Genomic DNA, 22,926 nt, shown 5'->3' with positions numbered 1-22,926 from the left:
TAATGATATTGGAGGTTGACTTTTCTGCATCAGTCCACTGTATTGAAGCAGTAGCTGTCACTGACATGGTGAGGGTTAGGGTTAGGGTTAGGGTTTAGAGTTCAGTTTAGGGTTAGGGTTAAGGGTGGAACTCACACATGCTCAATTCCCATATCTAATAACAGGCATCACTGCTTTGAAAAGGGGTAGATGTTAACTGAGGTTGAATTGGTCTAAGCAACTCTCAATGTGGTGCATCAGAAGTGTCTTTATACAGTACCTTTTGCTTTTTTGTCCTCAGTCTAAATACAAACAAGCCAGTAAGAAGGAGCTACAAATGGGATCCTTCACCACATTGTCTGAGACCCGCGACACTGTGCGTGCCAAAGAAGCCTCCAACATCCTTAGCCAGGTGAGTCAGTGGCTTCTGAGGTTTGCAGGATTCATAGGTGACTTCAGAAGACAAATGGACTGCTTGCTTATGCACAGGGACAAAGATGAAGTGGCAAATAGCAACACATTCCTACAAGGATCTGAGGGACCCCATTGTCACTTACCACTGCCAACTTTGAGATGTTGTATCTTCATTAATAGCTTTAAAGCATGGTTCATGACTCATTTTGCAGTCATGTTGTTATAGTTGTAGCTAAATGTGGAAAATTATATATTTTTTCTGTATATAGAAACAATACAAGCAGAAGTTTGAGAAAGAGAAAGGCAAGTCCAACTATGCTAACATGCAGACCCCCCCTGATGTGAAACACGCAATGGATGTTGCAAAGAGTCAGAGTAATGTGAGTACTACCACTCTCCTTTTAACTCTTACAGCATTGTCTTTTTAAAGAATACAATTGCCATTTTGAAGAGTGAATTACTTGTATTATTATTTAAGTGATAACCACAGGGCAGGAGTACAAGGGGTACAAGTTAAGAGTGTTATAATAGCAAGGGAGACTGTTGTGAGCAAGTACACTATGTACACCCTGCATTTAGATCTATTATATGACAATAGTTTAATTTCTGTATTTGGTTTCTGAATTCAACCGAATCAGCTGTTTGACTCAGCCACAGGCTGCTGTACTCTAGACCCTTTTGAACGTGTGTTTACCCAAACTGTACTGTGCCCTGTTATCACAGGAGAAACGGATTTGGAGCCCCAGTGAAAGTGAACATTTGCTGTTTTCTGTTGTGTTGTTTTTTCAATCTTTTCAACTCTTTCTGCAGTTTGCCTACAAACAGGCAGCCAAGGCTCAGCTGCATTACACCTCTGTTGCCGATCGTCCAGATATTAAGAAGGCCACCCAGGCTGCTAAACTCATCAGCGATGTAAGCTATATTAAACACACGGGGGATTAATAAGTATACTGTTGCTTATGTCTTCACATAATGGTGGATTTAGTGTACACTGAGTCAAGCTGGTTATGATGAAACCTTGTCATTATCACTTGTCCCACAGATTGGGTACAGAACTAAAGCTCGCCAAGATGCCAGCCGCGGAGTATCCATGGTCGGCCGTCCAGATATTGAACTGGCCCAGCAGGTGTCCAAGCTGACCAGTAAGGTATGTGAGCCCTTATTTCTGTTGGCTTAATGAACCCACCCCATCAACTACTGTTATACTTTGTAGATATGTTCTATAAATGTTTTGTTTTTAATTCAGTTTTTAATTTTTTATTTCTTCTCCAAAAAATAATTATGGAATACGTTCTTGTGATCTATCTGCTCAAATCATCATATTTTTTTAGATCAAAGTTTCCTTAAATTCCAAATTAGTCCCATCGAAATTATTTTATTTTATAGGTTTGCAAATTTAGCAGGTTACTATTTTATGTTTTTTTTTCAACCTGGCTTAAGAATCTTTCAATCTTGATAAATATACTTATAAATAAAATAAAATAAATTGAATGCGACCCACAGTAAAATGAAAGTATGTAAGAGTATGTGACAGTATAGTATCTGGAGAGCAATGATGCTGAGCTTTGGTACATGACATATCATCCTATGTAGCATATGTTTTTCCTTCATGAAATCATGGCACTGCCATATCTATTACTAGGCTCAGGTATTTGGTGCCACTGTCCTTATAGCCACTTTTTAAAAATACCAATTAACACATTCAAACTGTGATAACTGAGTGCAATTGTTTTATTTAATGCTAACACAGCAGAAAAGCTTCAGTTTACCTTATCAAAGTTTTGTCTTTTTTTTTTTTTACTATTGAAAAGCAGCTATCAGGATAGCGGCTCTGTAATAATAATGTAGTGCTATGGCAGTTTTTGATTCAGGTCTTGCTGGCTGCAGTGTATCCTGCCTCCCTGAAGCCATGCCTGTGTGCTTTGTAATGCTTCTCTGATCTTGCTATGTCGCTGCGCTTTGTAGGAGGAGTCTGAAAAGAAGGCAGGGCACGGAGCTGCTTCCTATGACACCCCTCAGATGAGACACCTTAAGAAAATGAGTGCCCTCACTAGTAATGTAAGGAGGTCCTGCTGCCTGGACCTGTGACTGCCAGTACCTGTCTTGTCTCTCATTGTATTCACCTCTCTTTGCCATTCCTAGTTGTCAAGCACCACACTTTGAAGTCTGAAATTCTGACACTGAAAAACACTTTAATGGATTTTTCTTCTTTTTTTCTCTCTTCCTTCCTTTTTTATGCTGCAATAAAGGCTATCCTGTGCGGTATCATAATAGATGCTCCCCATTTTTATGCAAATGTTAATTCCAATTTCAGCTGCTTTTTATTTTACTTTATTTTTTCTTGTTTTATGGAATGTAACTTCTGGTGTAAATTGAACTTTTTTCTGTTCGTGTGCTCTTTTCTGTCTATTTCACCAGCAGTATTAAAGGATGTGACAAATCAGAGCTCACATCACATGACTTTTAACAAGATTCTGTTTTTAGCCTACCTGGTTTTGTTAAAATACTTCACATATTACTATTTTTTCTACCAGTTTCTCCTCCCAGTGTCCCATTGTGTTGAATGTCAAGTGTTAATATGGTTACTCTGATAAGGAGTGAACATGACTAGTCCAGCTGTCCTCTTATTCATGTGCGTTATTTTGACTGTGCAAATCCCAGAAAAGTGTACCAAACTAAACTATTCATTTCAGAAGAGCTGATGCAAACTTAGTAATTATGAATTAAACTAAAGTTCAGCGTTCAAGGAACTTGCATATAGATTGTTAAAAAAAAAATAAAGCAAATCACAGTCTACAACTGTTTCACGAATAGCAAACCATATTTCATTCTTAAAAAAGGGTCTTTAAAAAAAGCATTATTGTAATACCTTGTGAGTTTAAAGCTTTGTGAACAGGGCACCTAGTTCCTTTTAACTTTCTGCTGCTGCAGATACCACGCCTCTGTTTAAGCCAATAGGCCAAACTGCCTTTCAAGCTGTTGGAACATTAGGGTTAATGGAACCTCTCTATTTAATCACCAGCACTAGTACTGGCTAGACATCAATGCGTTGCATATCCTGACTGTGATTTGCTAAATACAAATATGATTCTGAAGGATTTGCAGACTCCAAATAACTCTGTGTGATTGTTGTGCCTGAGGATGTTTTATCATTATGAAACGTGCTACAGAAACCTCTTAGTATGACTTTATTTTTGTCATACTAAACCCTGAGTTCATGTCTCAGTGTATGAACTCTTCCTCGTCACATATATTAGGGCTGTGCCACATGACTGATTGAATGGTATTCTACTGAACGGTTGATCAATTAAATCTACATATGAAAACAAAAGGGTAGAAAGAAAACAATTTAGTGAGGCAAAGACAGTACAGTAATTCCTGCAAGAGCGCAGCCATAATATATACGAGGAAGGATTTCTACATGTTTTTTTCTGTTTTTCAGTCTTTTTATAGGTTGCCTCAAAAGGGAAAGCTTGTAAATGTAATGATTACTGAATTGAATCTCCCATGGGACAACTTATAATCCTTTCAATGTTATGTTTTCAATTGTTTTTTGTTTTTGTCTCCCTGTGTCTTCTTTGGATCGTCGGTATTAACAGCATTGCATTTTGGCACTTGTGTACAACTCATGATAGGGTCAGAAATGATTTTGGCTTTGGCTTTATTTTGACTTTAGGTGAAGTACAAGGAGAAGTTTGATAAGGAGATGAAGGGAAGGAAACCACAGTTTGACTTGAAGGATAGTAAGAGTTACCAGACTATGAAAGATGCAAATATTCTTGCTAGTGAAGTAAGTATGAATACAGCAAATAAATAATCACATAATAACTATGCAATTAACTGTGATCCATGTTATTACAATGTAACTACTGTGTAAATACAGTACTTCATGGTACAGGCCATTCCCATGTAATTACACACTTTTCCACCAATACAGTAGTTACCATGTAAGGGTAGTTACGCTCACCGATCAAGGGTAGCTGTACAGTTATTGCAATGTAATTACCTGATATTTGTATAGCAGTGTATTCTAATGTGGTACACAGTATTGTTTTATCATCCTGGAAGATTGTAAAGGATTGACACAGGAATCGAATGTGACAGTGAGCACAATCACACGCATGTAGAAGCTGGATTGAAGCTCATTTAGCTGCTGTAAATACACAATCTACTGTAAGTGTAACAGAAGTGCCCGCTCTGTCTTAGTTGCAAATGGTTTGATGTGCTCTGTCTTGTTTCTCCCCAGGTGAAGTACAAAGGGGATCTGAAGAAGCTCCACAAGCCTGTGACAGACATGTCTGAGTCTCTGTCGATGCAGCATAACCTGAGCAGTAGCAAACTGGCCAGTGATGTAAGCACAGTCACTAACCAGCACTTTCCTTTCAGTGCACACTGTCCCATTCCAGATAATCTCTTCCACAGCTCTTTCTTTCATACTCTTTTGCCACAATACTTGACATCATAGGGTAGTGACCTTCAGCTCTCCTCTTTGACCCTCAACCTCTTTCTACTAGCACCAGTTTTTACCCTTCTTTTTATTTTGCAGCCAGCTATTCTTTGCATTTCTCTTTTTTTGTCTTCTTTTTTATATTTTTTTTCTGAAAACTAACCAATGCCTCCTCTTTCTGATCTCCATCACTTTTATCCTAACGATCACCAAACCTCCCATAATTGTAACTGTGTTCATATTTCTGTTCTTACCAGTTTAGAAACTGTTTGGCCCTTTTTTCATTATTTTTGGCTGAGCAGTAATATTGTGGCAAGCTGATGCTTTGTATGTGCTATTGCCTTTAATTCACACAATATTTATTATTTTTTTAAATGGATGAAATTAATACAATGTGGTATTCCCAAAATAACCTTGAGCCTTGATGGGCTGAATGGAGCCTTGATGGGCGAAATAGAGCTTTGGTGGGCCCAACGGAGCGTTCATTAAACAAGAACTTTACTACCGAATTACCTGATAAGTATTTCAATAGGATATGCTGCCATCCCAAACTCTTTTTTTCTGCTGGTTTGCTGAGGACCAGACTAACAAACAATTTGTCATTACAACTATTTCACTGAAGTCCTGTTTTTTTTTCTATTTCTTTTTTTGAAGAACCATGTGTTTATAAATTGGGATTCTTCTTCTTATTTTTTCTTCTTTCTTTATTTTTTTAATGAGTTTGTTGGTGCTTGAAGGAGATGTTTTTGAACTGTATTTATTGAGGTCCTTTTTGGGAATTCCCCCTCAGTACCGATACAAGAAGGAATTTGAGGACAGTAGAGGTCACTACCTCATGGTGCCAGATACCCTTGCACAGATTCACCATAAGGAGGCTTCAGAACTCCAAAGTCAAGTAAGTATTTACGGGAGAGGCAAGTGGACGTTGAGTCTGCCTCCATTCTACAGACTCTTTTGTGTGTGTGTACCCTCTCTTTCTCACCAAAGATAAGTCTCTTTTCCAAAACTTACACACTATACTACTGACCTGAATGTTTAACTCTACCACCCCCACCTCATAATTTACAAACAAACTGTTTGGGTTTTATTACAAGGTACAAACTGATTTATTGATCTTGCTTGACATATGAAAGAACTTTTTACTCTGCTGCCACGGTTTTAACAAGAACAACGAAACATGAACATATGACCCCAGTGTTAGCAGCCTTACATTGGCTTCCTGTATGGCTCAGGGTTGATTTTAAGGTCCAGCCTTTAACATAAAGCTTTAAACAGCCTTGCTCCCCTATACCTAAAACATTTGCTGACCCCAGAAGTCTCTAGTCGTTCTCTTAGATCGCAGGGTGGTTTGCATATTATTCCATGGATACAGAGAATTGGCAGAATTGTTTTGTGTACTATCTGTAAAGCGCTTTGAAGTGATTCATCACGAAAGGAGCTAAATAAGAAATGAAGATTGATTGATTAACATTTTACTGTTCTCTTTTTGTAACACTTCCTTGATCTCACATTAAGAATTTGATATGCTAACACAGCATCAAGTGATTTCATTTGACTCAAGTTTGCGAGAGTGACTAAATGTGTGTGTTCTGTTGGTTCCACAGACAGGTGAAATCTCTTTGTTTATCACATACTAATACAATACTAAGTTATACCTGTATATAATTCACAAGCTCTTCAGTAACTTTATTTTACAGTAGAGTCTGTTGTCAGCAATAATAACCCTTTGGGAATATCTGTAGAGGATATCATAACGTATCTACTGTACATATTCTGCCCATTCCAACAAGGTTGCCTTGATTAGATCCAGCAGTGAGATAGGTGACTTGTTGTACAAGTCCTCCATCACATGTTCTAGGGTTTAGACTAAAATCTGTAGTAAGCTGTTAAGTGCTAATGAGAAGCAGGGTGGAAACATCAAGGTAATGATCAATACCAAGCAATGGAGACTGAACTATACCAAATTTGAATGAACATATTATATTATGTATAGTTTTTATTTCTGTGGTGTAAAAGTACTTATGGGACCTGCTGTAAAGAAGGGAAACTCCCCAAGTTTAAACAAGTACAATCCAACAACGAACTAAGGAAGTTTAACAGGTTAATTAAAGATACTCTGTTGTGGGAATCTCAGCGTGTTGTGAAAGCACCACTTTATTCCAGCACCAAGGGTGGTCATCTTGGACAGGTTATACCTGCAATTGGCTTGGAACAAAGAGACCTGCACTGGAACAGCTGTGGAGCGCCGGAGCCCACCCCAGCAGTTAAACCTCTTTGACATTCTTCCTGCTGTGTTAACAGGTGAAATACAAGGAGAAGCATGAGAAAGAAAGAGGCAAGGCCATGCTGGAATTTGAGACCCCCACCTATGTCACTGCCATGGAGGCACAGCACATGCAGAGTGAGGTAAGAGGAGCTGGAGTCTTCTGGTATCAAATCATTGTCAGGTTCGGATAGCTGGAAACGTTCTAGGAAATCACGGTCGTACTCCTGGGAAATTATCTAAGCAAGAGTTTTGATGAGAAGCCTTCATGTGGTTATATAGATGTGGGATACAGGACATTATCTTGAAAAGCTTTAAACAGCTTTAAGCCAACTGTGCACCTTAACAAACTGGGGCACATGTTCAAAAGGCTATTGTGTACATGCCAGGACAGTTCTTTATTTAAATTTAGTTTTTAAATGGATTATAAAATGCATAGCTGGACTGTTTGACTTTGTTTTATTTCTCACAAATAGGTTTAACCACAATAATCCTCCCTTCAGATGATTTATAAATGATTAGAGAAGGGCAGACAACTCAAGATTTGGTTTACCCTTCAAGAGAAACACCATAGAAAATGTTCTGTACACCTCTACAAATTCGTTTTTTTTTGCTTTAGTAGAAAACAAATGGGAACATTTCAGAACTCGGAAATTCCAATAGATGTTAGCTCATGTCCTTTTTTTCCAATCAATTATTTAACTATTTCAACTATTCAGTAAACTGTGCTGTAGCCATACAGGAATTCCCAGATTGTCCATGTTGTGAAATGTGGCGGTCTGACTCCGGGCTGCAATACTATTGAATACAATTGGGTTTATAACCATTCTTGGTGGAAAAGGTCTGAAGATGTGCAAGTGCACAGAACTCACTCTCACTCTCACTCTCACACTCTCTCTCTCTCTCTCTCTCTCTCTCTCTCTCTCTCTCTGGTTATCAGTCTCTGGTGGTCAAAGACAGATAACTTCTTACACTTTCTTGCTCCTGTATGTAATCTTGTCTTCTGTCTACGCTGAAGGCTTTTCATTGTTGGTCATCAAATGCAAATAAACTTATACAGGTGAAAGTTACCTGCATAAGGTTGTATTGTTTTGTTGTTGAATTTTGTCCTGTTGTGAGTACCCTGTAGTATAGTATCAGTAATAATACATAATTTCGACTGTGATGATATTATAATAATAATAATGTGTGTTTACATATTGAGGATCATGTATTGTCCCTAAAAACAAAACTGTGTACTGTATACATCTGAAAGCAAGGCTTCTCTGCCACTGTGCTTGTATTTTATGGTATAATTCTTTTGTTTTATACAACATAATATTTTCTCTTTCTGTTGCTGATAGAAAACTTATAAGAAGGACTTTGAAGAGTCTATGAAAGGCAGAAACCTTTCTGGCTTGGAGGACACACCAGCATCAATACATGTCAGATATGCAACTAAAATAGCAAGTGAGGTACAAGAATAGATACATATACATATATCCCAATCCTATATAATCTTACTAATCATCAAAATTAAATTAACGTCTGTCAGTCATTCAAGCATGATTTAGTTTATCGTCTGAGAATAATCCACTATAGTTATTTTAACAAACTGAGTTTCATCTTTTTTTCTGGTTTCATTTTAGCCTTTTATTAAAATCGATATTGTCCTGTTTCATGTTGCACGTCAATGGATTGTTAACTGTGAGTCTTTAAATGTGTCTACCAGTCATCTATTGTTACACTAGTGCTACTGCAGTTTGTACTAAATGTGTCCTTCATAAACCCATCAGCTCCTGTTGACTCTTAAAAGCTGCATTGCAGCCACTTTTCATGTGTCTTTGTTGTCTGTTTTTCCTCGTTTTTGGGGCAGAAATATGTGCGTGCGTGGGTGTTGTGTTTCTGCAGTCTCTGTTCTTCGTCCTGTAGAAAGAGTACAGGAGAGATCTAGAAGAAGGCGTCAAGGGTAGAGGGATAACAGGGCTGGAGGAAACTCCTGAGATGCTGAGAGCAAAGAATGCTACTCACATCTTGAATGAGGTAGGACTCCCTGCAGAGCTGGCACAGCGCATCTGATTCAGCTTCCACGTGGGACTAATGCTCAGGGCCCTGTCCATAGCATAAACAACACCGCTATGCATGGATTCTCTCTAACAGAACCTTCAGTTTCTATTAACAAGGTGTACCTCCCTTAAAACAAAACCAAAAAAACAGTCTACTAAAACAAATGCTGTTACCTTGGAGTGTCCGACATCCATCCCAGAGAAACCACCCATAATGTTTGTGTTGCAGTATCTTTCCCTATGTACATCTATTATAACAAATCTTAATACAGCTATACATGTGTTTTAACCATCCTAATGTTTCAGTGGTGGGGAGGTGGGGGGGGGGGGGGGGGCGAGTCCTCCTAATAATTAACTGTAACAACCTTCTAATAATAGTACTGTATTGAATGTATACTCTTACATTGTTATCCTGCAAACAATAACAATCATACGCTACTACTGATTTTTTCTTTTGTTTTTCAATAAAATAAATATTGTGTTGTATCACAATGTTTAGGTTATAGTTATGTATCACATATTCCATTTTTACCCAAAGTACTTTAAACAATGTACAGGTTTCTGCCAAGCAGTGATTGTGTGACAAAGCTAACATGTAACATGAATCTCAGACCAGGTAATAGGCATTACATGGATTGTATATGTAAGCAGCATAAATGGAAAGTGATTGCAAAGATGGTGAAGCAACGTATTTAAACTGTCATGGGGTCATATTGGTATTCTAACAGCAATAATTACGATTGAAGGTGTTCTCTACAGTTAGGCCAGGTCCTGAGAATCTGTGGCTCTGGTGATTTGTTCAGGTTGAAGTTCTAAATCCTCTCTTGTTTCTGGCCATGGGCAGAAAGAATATAAGAAGTCTCTGGAGTTGGAGATCAAAGGAAGAGGCATGCTGGCTTTGGCTACTGACACCCCTGACTTCATGAGGGCCAAGAATGCCACAGATATCCTCAGCCAGGTCAGTGTGTTAACAAGACCCCCGGCCCCCACCTTCATGGCTGTTTCAGTAGCATGCAGCAGTCAGCAGTCCTTGAACTATCACTGCAGCTATACTTCAGCAGCAGTGTGCATTGCTGCGCATCACCATGTGATGCTTCCCGTGAAATGTAAGTACCGAATTGGGTTGTTCAATTGTTTTGTTGTGTCTCCCAGAGTAAGTACAAGCACACCGCGGAGATGGACAGATCCAACTACACCTCAGTGACTGATACCCCTGAGATTATCCACGCTCAGCAGGTCAAGGACATAGTGAGCAAGGTAAGAGATGAAGTAGGCTCAATGTATCTGACATTGTGCACAATCCCCCTTCGCTGTGATATACCATCAGCAATAATGAATTAAAAGTAGAGGTAGTACAGTAGTAGGGAGAATGAAAGTTTACTTCAAAATGGAATGGCAAGAGAAACATCCAACTTTTACTGTGCACAGCTTCAGATTCCACAGCTTGGCAAGGAACACACTATAAAAAACAGATTTTCCTATGGATGATAACTTTTAACACTCATAGCATTACCCCATAGACCTGCTGTGTACTAGGTTTGGTTTGATAATCCCTTCTCTCTTCAGTAGCATGAAACTCTGCAACTGTGCAATAAGATCCACAAATCTCAATTCTGGAAGTGTGCAATCTCTGAAAAGGGGAGTTAATGTCATATACAAGGTTAGACTGCTAGACTGTCACAAGGAGTCTGGTGGTGCAGTGGTGTAGTGAGCTGGTTCATTAGTGTGCTGTGTTGGTCTTTCTTGTGGGAATGGGTTTGAAGCTAGAGGAGTTCCCTTTATTAACAACTGTTCCCTTTATTAGTCAATGAAAAAGCAAGGTCTACTGTGGAAGTGATATGGCACAGTGGGCTAATTCACTAGTATGATGTATTGTTCTCTTTGGAGCTCTAGGTTAAAATCCAGTTGATTCCTTCCTTTATTTTCAAAGAATTGGACAATTTCATATATAGACAATGGTAAAGGAGTCTTTTCCATGAAAGTGAGATGGCACAGTGGCTAATTCGCTAGCATGCTGTGCTGTTCTCCTTGGAGCATGGAGTTCAAATCCAGGCGATCCCTACCTTTATTTTCAGTAATTGGTTAACTTACCTTATGGGAGCTGGTGGTGCAGTGGGCTAATCCCATAGCTTTTTTGTCCCTGAAGACAGTGGTTCAAATCCCATTCCCAGAAGATACACATCATAAGAATGCATCAAGAAAAACAATTACAAGTTAGAAAAAAAAATCAAGACAACTAATTAGACAGTACAGTTAGTAACAACAAATAACTTTGACAGTTAGTTAGAAAGAAACAACCCTTGCACTGCTAACCCCAGCTGGGATTCCATTCCTCGGAACAAAACAGACATACTGGCAATGCTGTATTACAGGTTGATAATGTTGTGTTATTTGTTTTGGACAGAAAAAATACAGAGAGGAGGCTGACAAGACCATGTCTCACTATGTGCAAGTTGTGGACACACCTGAGATGCACAGAGTCCGTGAGAATCAAAAGAACTTCAGCAGTGTAAGTGAAAAACCACGACGTGGTTTGAAATGTTGAGTTTCTCAGATAATTTATCGTGTGATTTTGTTCATGTCCTCAATGAGCCACCATAATGTACAATATTAAATAAAAGTCAGGAAAGGTTCCATCTGTGTAGAGTATTTGACAGTAATCTCAAAAAAACAATCGAAACAGGAAAAAAGCATTTCTTTGAAAAAAGTTTCAGCAAAAGTACTTTGAAACATCTTTACTCAAATCAGAAGACAAAGTGACTGAATTTGTATTTTTATATGCTCGGATATTGTATATTAGATCATTTAGACATCTTGTGCTGAAATGTTTTGTTTTTTTTTAAATGGATATTTTGCAGTTTTTCTTTCTCTTGAAAATATTTTTAACTTTGTATTTTTTTTTACTTGTTTTTTTTATTTTTTTATAGCTTCAGTACCAGAGTGACCTTAAAAGCAGTAAAGGGAAAGTGTCAGTGGTGAAAGACACTCCTGAAATGCTGCGTGTCAAAGAAAATCAAAAGAATTTCAGCTCGGTACTACTTTTTTTTTTATAAATTGAAAACATTTTTCTTTTTTTAACGGCTAACCCTCCTAATACCGTACAAGGCTCTTTTAAGGTGTTTTTTTCTTTCTTAATTTTTACTGTATATATATCATTTTCTTTTTAAACATTTTTTTTAGCTTTATGCTAACACAAATTCCATTTCAACAGTCTGCTAGCTAACATATCCTGCTCTCTACCCCTTCAGCATCATCTGTAGTAACTTACAGAATTGGGAATCCATAGCAATCGTGTTCCTCTCTTTTACGTGTATGATGTATTCAAATCTGTGTGCTATTGTCTGTCTTACCTTATATAGTAAGTAAATGTATTATTGATGTATGTATTCAGTGTTTCTGTTTAGCTGTACAGTCTGACCATGACTTTAGTGTAATACAGTAGTAACACAAACCTCTATTCTCTGTAAAACGCAGTGACAGTTTTTGTAAAGGTTACTGCAGTTCAGAAGCAGCTAAACGTGTGTAAGGGTCCGGCTGATAATGCTGCTGTCTTGCTTTTGCACCTTTTAAAGATTTTATATAAAGAGGAAGTGGGAACAGGAACCTCTTTAAAAGACACCCCCGAGATGCAGAGAGTTAAGCGAACTCAGCAGGCGATCAGCACGGTATATTCTGTTTTACCATTCTCCCAATCACCTTCCTATCCAGCCCCCCACCCCACTACCACGAGCTAATGCTGTTTTTAACCCCCCACAGAAAGGAGTCTTAAAACTTAATTACAACTTCCTAGCGCCGCCCCTCCTACCCATTATATAAAATGAAATAATCCTCCCAATTTAATCCCTTCCCATTTAATTAACATTGTAAAAAAATAAAAATAATCCTTAAATAATATTTGAGGTTCTTGCTTAATATCATAGTACATAATTTGGTATTTGTTTTGCTACAGTTGCTAACTTTATGGACCTGTTTCTAACTTACTAACTGAAAACATTTATAAACACGTTACATTTCCATGATTTATGATGATTTGTAATGCAATTGTTGTTCTACAAGTTATTATCATTGGATCATTTAAATTATCATAGGACTGTATACAGCATATATATATATATATATATATATATATATATATATATATATATATATATATATATATATATATATATATCTTTTTGCCGTAAAACTAAAAGCAGCTGCAGGTACCGTTGTGTTAGTCCTGTTTTCCGGTGTTCTTGTTTGTGCAGATCTGTTTCATGTTGCTTTGTGTGCTTACTGTCTGCCCTTCTGTTCTTCATTGTGATGACGGTGCACTAGATAAAGTACAAGGAAGCTGTTGGAACAGGAACAGCAATCCCTGATCTCCCCGAAGTGAAACGAGTAAAGGAGACTCAGAAGAACATCAGCTCGGTAGTGACAACACTTTTATTCAACCCTAATAGCCTGAACCCTTCCATTCCCATTGACCAGTCCCAATACAATTCCCTTCTACCTGAGTCGTGACCGCTGCCTCCATTAATACAACCTAAGAAAAAACGACCAGCAATGCTGCGTTCTTCTATTGTATCTATTCCAATAGCATCACCTCGTTGTCCAAACATACGCAACAATAAACTCACTTGAGAATCATTTAGAAAAGCTTTTGTAACAGCTTTTAGACACCAACGTAACATTTGTTCTGTGTATGCTGATGCGCTGACAAAATGTACTTCAATGGTATTGCTGAAATGTACTTCATTTCAGCAATACCATTTTATGATGTGTTTCTTCTTTTCTTTGGTCTTGTGTCAGAGTGCTGACATCCTAGATTCCAGGAATTACTGTACTGTGTGCTTTGTAATATTCCTTCTGATCTCCCCCAAATCTGAGTGAATTATAGACAAATGATTCAAATTCCAACCTAGCCTGAAGTACTGATCTTGGGTACAGCTGCGATGATAACTCAAGACACTAAAACATATCACTAATAAAATGCACTTTGGGTCAAACCAATTGCACAAATGCTTGGATTTCAGTTTTGACAGTCATCTTTTATTGGGGTCCTTGAAGTGACACACATGGCCCTTCAGTCCCTGGGGTTATGGAATACACTCTGTTATGCTTCAGTCAGAGTTTGAAGCAACTTTTCAATCAGAAATGTCTCGGCTACGTGTCTCACTGCTTTCCCCGGGGGCTTACCTTGTATTCTACAGGTGTTGTATAAGGAGAATCAGGGGAGGGGAACCTCAATGGATTACACTCCAGAGATGGAGAGAGTCAAGCGCAATCAAGAACACATTAGCTCGGTACTTTCCTGAAGATGTTTGTGGTTTTTTTTTTTTTAAACAAAAAAACCAAATAAAACATCCTTCTTGTTTAGCCCTGCATAATTATAATTAACCAAATCACGTAGTCCTTATTACCACCCCACTTAATAATTTTCATCCGTCATCCTATAAAAGTATCACAGCATTTCCCTGTCTGTATAAGAAAAAGCTATTAAAAAAAAAACAGCAAAGAGGAGGAGCCCTTTGTGTGCCAATCAGGACATGCACTTTAGCTGTCAACCACAGGGCCCCTGTCACAACTAACGTCACCTTTGATTCCTCTAAAAGAAAAAGAAAAACTAAAAGATGTGTAACTCTTAATACAAGCCATGAAGAACCTGCAGTATAGAATGAGCAACAGCTGGAGAATCTAAGAAGGAGGAGGGATAGATGCTAGGGGAAGGATTCAGTGGATTTTGATTGGCTGATGAACATCACTTTTCTTGTTTATAGTTTCTTCCTGTCCTCATTGGGACATTTCGTGGTACCTTTTAAAGGCAAAACTTTTTCATCATCATAACCCCTTACCATGCACCTCTTCTTAATGTAACCCCCCCAAAAACCCCCAAAAAACAACTAAAACCATTATACAGTATGCTTTTTAAATATCCACTAAATACATATTCCTTAAATAATATCCACCCCCCATATCATCTCCCTAAGTGTTAATTATCAGTAAATAATGTATAGTATTCAACATTTTAAAAAGGTGTTATTTATTTTTGTTGTATTCTACAGCAAGGAACTTTGTTTTAATTGTGAAATAAGGTTAAGGTTTGTATATTGTTACCAGGAATGCATGCATGCATTAGTGTCTTGTTAATTAGAAGCAAACTTTGGATTCACAGACACCTCTGATCCCTTCTGTGTCAGTAGCAGAACCTTCTTCAGAACATCACAAAAATCTCCCCCCCCCATAAAAATAGACCTTACCATTAATAACATGCAGTTTTATACCAATGCCATGTTCTACTAAAAAGCACAAGAATTTCAGTTACCGGTATCTGCATTTCTTTAGTTTCATTATTATTTTACTTCTTTATTAATCCTGGTAATCGTTGGTTCCTGGGTTCAGGGACTGCATACTGTGGTTCAGTCAATACAGATTGTAAAAAGGATCACTGGACTAATGTTTTATGTTAGCTTTTGTAATCGGAATGTCACATCTACTGTACGTGTCTCACTGCTTTCCCCGGGGGCTTACCTTGTATTCTACAGGTGTTGTATAAGGAGAATCAGGGGAGGGGAACCTCAATGGATTACACTCCAGAGATGGAGAGAGTCAAGCGCAATCAAGAACACATTAGCTCGGTACTTTCCTGAAGATGTTTGTGGGGGGTTTTTTTTAAACAAAAAAAACAAATAAAACATCCTTCTTGTTTAGCCCTGCATAATTATAATTAACCAAATCATGTAGTCCTTATTACCACCCCACTTAATAATTTTCATCCCTCATCCTATAGCAGTATCACAGCATTTCCCTGTCTTTATAAGAAAAAGCTATTAAAAAAAAAAAAAAAACAGCAAAGAGGAGGAGCCCTTTGTGTGCCAATCAGGACATGCACTTTAGCTGTCAACCACAGGGCCCCTGTCACAACTAACGTCACCTTTGAGTCCTCTAAAAGAAAAAGAAAAAGTAAAAGATGTGTAACTCTTAATACAAGCCGTGAAGAACCTGCAGTATAGAATGAGCAACAGCTGGAGAATCTAGGAAGGAGGGGGGATAGATGCTAGGGGAAGGATTCTGTGGATTTTGATTCATTTAAATTCACTTTTATTCATCACAAATAGCCTGAACCCTTCCATTCCCATTGACCAGTCCCAATACCATTCCCTTCTACCTGAGTCGTGACCGCTGCCTCCACTAATACAACCTAAGAAAAAACGACCAGCAATGCTGCGTTCTTCTATTGTATCTATTCCAATAGCATCACCTCATACGCAACAATAAACTCACTTGAGAATCATTTAGAAAAGCTTTTGTAACAGCTTTTAGACGCCAACGTAACGTTACAAAGCTAGTCTTTTTTTTGCTTTTTTTGTTCTGTGTATGCTGCTGCGCTGACAAAATGTACTTAATTTCAGCAATACCATTTTATGATGTGTTTCTTCTTTTCTTTGGTCTTGTGTCAGAGTGCTGACATCCTAGATCCCAGGAATTACTGTACTGTGTGCTTTGTAATATTCCTTCTGATCTCCCCCAAATCTGAATGAATTAAAGACAAATGATTCAAATTCCAACCTAGCCTGAAGCACTGATCTTGGGTACAGCTGCGATGATAACTCAAGACACTAAAACATATCACTAATAAAATGCACTTTGGGTCAAACCAATTGCACAAATGCTTGGATTTCAGTTTTGACAGTCATCTTTTATTGGGGTCCTTGAAGTGACACACATGGCCCTTCAGTCCCTGGGGTTTTGGAATACACTCTGTTATGCTTCAGTCAGAGTTTGAAGCAACTTTTCAATCAGAAATGTCTCGGCTACGTGTCTCACTGCTTTCCCCGGGGGCTTACCTTGTATTCTACAGGTGTTGTATAAGGAGAATCTGGGGAGGGGAACCCCAATGGATTACACTCCAGAGATGGAGAGAGTCAAGCGCAATCAAGAACACATTAGCTCGGTACTTTCCTGAAGATGTTTGTGTTTTTTTTTTTTTTTAAACAAAAAAACCAAATAAAACATCCTTCTTGTTTAGCCCTGCATAATTATAATTAACCAAATCACGTAGTCCTTATTACCACCCCACTTAACAATTTTCATCCCTCATCCTATAGCAGTATCACAGCATTTCCCTGTCTGTATAAGAAAAAGCTATTAAAAAAAAAAACAGCAAAGAGGAGCCCTTTGTGTGCCAATCAGGACATGCACTTTAGCTGTCAACCACAGGGCCCCTGTCACAACTAACGTCACCTTTGATTCCTCTAAAAGAAAAAGAAAAACTAAAAGATGTGTAACTCTTAATACAAGCCATGAACCTGCAGTATAGAATGAGCAACAGCTGGAGAATCTAAGAAGGAGGAGGGATAGATGCTAGGGGAAGGATTCTGTGGATTTTGATGAACAGCACATTTCTTGTTTATAGTTTCTTCGTGTTCTGATTAAAAGGTACCACAAAATGTCCCAAAGGCAACATTTTTTCATCATCGTAACCCCTTACCATGCACCTCTTCTTAATGTAACCCTCCAAAAACCAAAACAAACCCAACTAAAACCATTATACAGTATGCTTTTTAAATCACCACTGAATACATATTCCTTAAATAATACCCATTCCGAAATCATCTCCCCAAGTGTTAATTATCAGTAATGTATAGTATTCAACATTTTAAAAAGGTGTTAATTATTTTTGTTATATTCTACAGCAAGGAACTTTGTTTTAATTGTGAGATAAGGTTAAGGTTTGTATATTGTTACCAGGAATGCATGCATGCATTAGTGCCTTGTTAATTAGAAGCAAGCTTCAGCAAACTCTGGATTCACAGACACCTCTGATCTCTTGTGTGTCAGTAGTAGAACCTTCTTCAGACCTAACCATTAATGACATACAGTTTTATACCAATGCCATGCTCTACTAAAAAGCACAAGAATTTCCGGTATCTGCATTTCTTTAGTTTCATTATTATTTTACTTCTTTATTAATCCTGGTAATCGTTGGTTCCTGGGTTCAGGGACTGTATACTGTGGTTCAGTCAATGCAGATTGTAAAAAGGATCACTGGACTAATGTTTTATGTTAGCTTTTGTAATCAGAATGTCACATCTACTGTATGTGTCTCACTGCTTTCCCCGGGGGCTTACCTTGTATTCTACAGGTGTTGTATAAGGAGAATCAGGGGAGGGGAACCCCAATGGATTACACTCCAGAGATGGAGAGAGTCAAGCGCAATCAAGAACACATTAGCTCGGTACTTTCCTGAAGATGTTTGTGTTTAAAAACAAAACCTATGTAACACTCTAACTCCTTGTTTTAGCCTGACTTAAAATTAACAAAACCGTTCTATTTATTTCTTGCCACAATTTTATTGTGGTGATTTTATTTTACCTTTCTAACAGCTTACCGTGTTCCTCTCCAAACCCTCTTGTTAACTTTAACTCTTAATTCGGATGCTCTAATCCATTTCTGGTTAGACCTCAAAAAACTTTACACCTCCCTCAGACGCCCCCGGGCTCCCGTTTGCAGTAATCTATTGCGTCTTTGTAACACCCTCATGGCTTCCTTCAGGTCTGTATATATGTGAAGATTGAAAAGTTTCTCCATTCCTTCCCAGAAGTGATTTATGCTTTGTATTGTGTACAGGTGCTGTACTCTGACAGCTTCCGCAAACAGGTGCAGGGCAAAGCAGCCTTCTACCTGGATACACCTGAGATGAGGCGTGTCAAGGAGACACAGCGCAACATCTCAGCGGTAAGAGATTGCTACAGTAAAGCTGATCACCCAAACAGCCCCTTGTCTTGTTGTGTGTTGTGCTCTACTGCTCTGTTTGCAAAGAAAATGCGCTATTCAGCCCTCAATCTCTGGTGCAGTAGTGCAAGTTTTATATTTACAGGCAAGAAGGTGAAGTTTTTTTTTAGTTTTTTTTTTTTAGGAGGTTTCTTGATTGGGAAAGTCATGTAAAAAAAATGTCACTATCCGAACAGCCCAAGCCCAATTAGTTAGGATAATAAAAGTCTTACTGTGTTGAATTCATTACAGTTAGAATTTTTAGTATTTCTACCAATATGCTGTAACATAACCCAGTGGAAATTAAAACACTTCACTCCCACTGTCCTACCTACAGCAGTCTAAACACTTTGCAACAAAGGATGTCAGGTGTCAACATGTCCAGATTTTGCCCACTAAATATTGATGACATGAACTAAAATTGTGAATTTTAACTTGTGTATAGTTATGCATTTCATTTGGCACAAAGAGAACTTCATCCAAACACAATGAAACAGTATACACTAGCTTTACACTTCATGTCGTGGGAATATTTAGGCTTCTTTATCATGCATATTTTAGGGTTCGAAACCCATCTTTTGCTGCTTTTTAACCCGTATAGTTCTTTTGAGACCGCACTCATTGCTGTAATGTCCTGCACTGTTTCCTACACAGGTGAAGTACCATGAGGAATTTGAGAAAAGCAAGGGCAGCTTCACCCCGGTGGTTTCTGACCCCATCACAGAGCGCGTCAAGAAGAACACGCAGGACTTCAGTGACATCAGCTACCGTGGAATCCAGCGGCGCGTGGTGGAAATGGAGAGACGCAGAGCTGCCGAGCACGACCAGGAGACTACCACAGGCAAGTGCACTGGAGACACCACTCTTCAACTGAGCCTCGAATGGAATGAGAAAGAGCGCGCTGTTAATTATCGTGCTCCACTATTCTATTTGCTCTTCAGTGTCGTGAATTCTTTTAAAACACGGCTATCGAATGCCTTCCCACGTAGCGCTTTCAATCGGAACGTTGTTTTTTCTCTCAACAGATCTGCGCGTGTGGCGTACCAATCCTGGCTCAGTCTTTGACTATGACCCAGCCGAGGACAACATCCAGTCAAGGAGTCTACATAGCATGTCTGGTAGGACCCCCATCTCCGACATTAACTAGTGAAATTAAAAACTAAAAAAAAAATGAAGCGGCCTTGGACTTTATAGGCCTGTTTACAATGACAACCCACATTTGAATGTCATAGTCTCACCAGGCTGTGAATTAAACTCAAAGCCTCACAATTCAGTCGGAACACGACTGGGATGTTTGTGACACAGTAATAAACTAGGGCCACCAGGCACTCAGCAATACACAGTACCAACTCAGACACAACGATGATTAATTGGCTTGTGTTGAATAAGGTTTTCCAGTCTTTCATGCTTGCTCATTTCAAGAGTTATTGGGGAATAGAGAAAGGCCACCCAACAGACAGATAGTGAGTTCCTATACTGGTGCTTTGAGTTGCAGAGTTTTGTATCACTTACTGCGGTGTGCTTCTGTCTTCCTCAGTCCAAGCCCAGCGCCGCAGCCGTGAGCACTCCCGCTCCACTAGCGCCCTGAGCCTCAGCGCTGGGGATGAGAAGTCTGAGACCTCAGAGAATGTAGAGCACCACCTCTCTCAGTACAGCAACGGAGGGTTCTTCACTGTATCTACAACAGGTAAGAAAGGGGCACCTTACAGAGAAAACATGCCTGCTGCACCACTCGGAACTGAAGAGCGGAGCAGTGTTCTGATGTGACACATTTCAATAGCATAGATCCAACACACTATATACTGTAACGAACCGTAAATGAGAAGATTGTTAACATAGCCAGCAATATATAAAATGGACCCAACGTAACATTACAAAGCTGTTCTTTTTTTTTCTCTTTATTCTGTGTATGTTGATGCGCTGGTGTTTAGTGTTCATTTAATCTAAATACCGCCACCACTTAGAGGTGTCACCCTGGGGGTTTTAAGATACATCAGCAGAATTGCATTTCTTTTACAGGTTATAAGCAAGCCAAAACCACTGAACTACCTCAGCAGAGATCCTCCTCTGTTGCCACGCAGCAGACAACTGTGTCATCTGTCCCCTCTCACCCATCCACCACTGGAGTAAGTATAGTATCTTACACAAGGCAACCGTCACTCAAAGGTGGCAAGGCACAGGAAGTTTTCAATCTGGTTTCTACAATGCTCAATAGTCCCCTGGTGACTACACACACCATCTAATGCCTTTTTGCGCAGTGTGTAGTCTTTCCATGTTCCTAGATGCCCCATTCACACAACCTTTTTCGCTTGCAGAGAGCTTTCCGTGCCGTGTATGACTACACAAGCGCAGACGCCGATGAGGTTTCCTTCAAAGACGGAGATGCCATTGTAAATGTACAGGCGATTGACGAAGGCTGGATGTATGGAACTGTGCAGAGGACTGGAAAGACTGGCATGTTGCCAGCCAACTACGTGGAAGCCATCTAAAACTGGCAAAAGACAATTTGATGGACATAAGCCACATCCACATCGTACTAAATAGGGCACTTCCACAACACTGAAACTCATTTTTTGCCTTTGTAAAGTCCAATCCTAGGATCCATTTCATAGCAAATACTTTAGGTAAACATACCCACTTAAGATATTAAACACCACCTTGGGCCCCTACTGGATTTTAAAGCTGCCTTATTCTTACTGTGCATGTACCTTATGAGACCCATTAACAGAACCTTACATATAACAACTTGTGAATGATCTTGCTTGTAATTTAGCATTGAATACATGTTTCTAACCAATTAGCTCCAGATCTTCCTAGACACACTAAAACCATTTCCACGGTACCCGATGCAAACAATAGCAACCTTCTCTTTGTTATGTCACCCACTGTACACCTTCAAACATGTTCATTATCAACAGAATGTTTAAGATGTGAAAATTTGCACAAGACCAGAGAAGGACTTTATCCCAGCAAGGGTAAACTATTAGCTTATTACAAATTAAAAGACCATTTTAAAATTGAAAGGATTAACTGGAGCCTGTACTGTGTCAAGCACTATTTATATTTAAAAGTCCTTTTGCTATTCGTACAAAAAGAATGTCCAGTGTCATGTCTCCCTTCTAAAACCAGAGGTTAAGTTCCACCTAAAATGTTTGTTTATTCTCAATGTCAAACCAGTTTTAAGTTAAAAGCTCCAGAGACAAACCTCTCTCTTCTGCCTGCTGAAGACTGGTGACTAGTGCATGTGTGTTTTGTTTCTGCCTATTATCTAGGTCTGGTGAGGTAAAAAAAAAAAAGACTGTGTTCCTTGTAAGAGTGGCTAATAAAAGTACACCGTGTTTCTGCAGTGAACATCTCTGTCCCTTGTGTTTAGCACAAAATACACCAGTGTTTAAACACAAATCATCATTATGAATACCATAGAAACACTGGTACCCCAGCTTCTTTACTTCTGATCAGTATCTACTGTACAATGAAATACATCTTTTCAGAAACAGCAAGATTAGGGCAACACTTCACATATGAGCTGCCCCGCCCAACAGCTAGTTGTAAATAGAATATTTTACTATGGAACACTTTAATGATAAAACATAAGTTTTTACCTGGTAAATGCAGGAACAGTTGGATTAACTTGTACAAAAACAGGACTTAGTGCCCTGTACCAAGTTTAACAAGATTTAAAATATTCTGAAGCTTTTGGGCATTTGTATGCATCACCCTGTGCAGCACATATTTTAACACCAGACACCTGGCTTATGTGACTACAAGGAGCAAGGGGGATAGAGGCCATGAAATCAGTGAATGTAAAAAGTGAAACCTGGCCGTGGAAGGAAGCAGTAACCCTCCTGTAATCTGAATTCTGGTCTACAAGTATGGCCTGAACAGGAATGCCAGGCTTCTTATCAGGTATACAGGTATACCCTATAAAATATGTAGACACACATCCTAATTTAGAAAAGACACTTTCGGAACAACGCTATGTATAAAACAGTACTCAACACAGCCAACCCAAATGGATAAACAAA

The 22,926-nt window shown here is 38.8% G+C and overlaps 1 protein-coding gene across 21 annotated transcripts in view; it reads left to right on the top strand.

Moving 5' to 3' along the window:
• The window catches only part of LOC117406865 (nebulin-like), a 94,509-nt gene extending 72,262 nt beyond the window's left edge, over positions 1–22,247 (top strand). For 4 of the 21 annotated variants that reach the window (XM_059032432.1, XM_059032429.1, XM_059032431.1 and 1 more), the window contains 27 exons: positions 281–391; positions 663–773; positions 1,204–1,305; positions 1,436–1,540; positions 2,359–2,451; positions 4,070–4,183; positions 4,640–4,744; positions 5,631–5,735; positions 7,142–7,246; positions 8,447–8,557; positions 9,015–9,125; positions 9,993–10,106; positions 10,301–10,405; positions 11,553–11,657; positions 12,076–12,180; positions 12,721–12,813; positions 13,466–13,558; positions 14,341–14,433; positions 15,673–15,765; positions 16,989–17,081; positions 18,273–18,365; positions 18,758–18,865; positions 19,556–19,742; positions 19,927–20,019; positions 20,439–20,588; positions 20,921–21,027; positions 21,217–22,247. In XM_059032432.1, the coding sequence (XP_058888415.1) occupies positions 281–391; positions 663–773; positions 1,204–1,305; positions 1,436–1,540; positions 2,359–2,451; positions 4,070–4,183; positions 4,640–4,744; positions 5,631–5,735; positions 7,142–7,246; positions 8,447–8,557; positions 9,015–9,125; positions 9,993–10,106; positions 10,301–10,405; positions 11,553–11,657; positions 12,076–12,180; positions 12,721–12,813; positions 13,466–13,558; positions 14,341–14,433; positions 15,673–15,765; positions 16,989–17,081; positions 18,273–18,365; positions 18,758–18,865; positions 19,556–19,742; positions 19,927–20,019; positions 20,439–20,588; positions 20,921–21,027; positions 21,217–21,390 (2,979 nt within the window). In that variant the 3' untranslated portion in view covers positions 21,391–22,247. Of the gene's footprint in view, positions 1–280; positions 392–662; positions 774–1,203; positions 1,306–1,435; positions 1,541–2,358; positions 2,452–4,069; positions 4,184–4,639; positions 4,745–5,630; positions 5,736–7,141; positions 7,247–8,043; positions 8,164–8,446; positions 8,558–9,014; positions 9,126–9,992; positions 10,107–10,300; positions 10,406–11,552; positions 11,658–12,075; positions 12,181–12,720; positions 12,814–13,465; positions 13,559–14,340; positions 14,434–15,672; positions 15,766–16,988; positions 17,082–18,272; positions 18,366–18,757; positions 18,866–19,555; positions 19,743–19,926; positions 20,020–20,438; positions 20,589–20,920; positions 21,028–21,216 lie in introns of those variants that run through there. The other 17 variants (XM_034011228.3, XM_034011237.3, XM_059032434.1 and 14 more) reach the window with 16 other exon arrangements.
• Positions 22,248–22,926: the final 679 nt, after the last annotated feature.

This window comes from Acipenser ruthenus, chromosome 10 (assembly GCF_902713425.1).
Source record: "Acipenser ruthenus chromosome 10, fAciRut3.2 maternal haplotype, whole genome shotgun sequence".
NCBI lineage: Eukaryota > Metazoa > Chordata > Actinopteri > Acipenseriformes > Acipenseridae > Acipenser > Acipenser ruthenus.
Note: the sequence above shows the minus strand (reverse complement) of the source record. Positions and strands in the feature narration are given on the sequence as shown.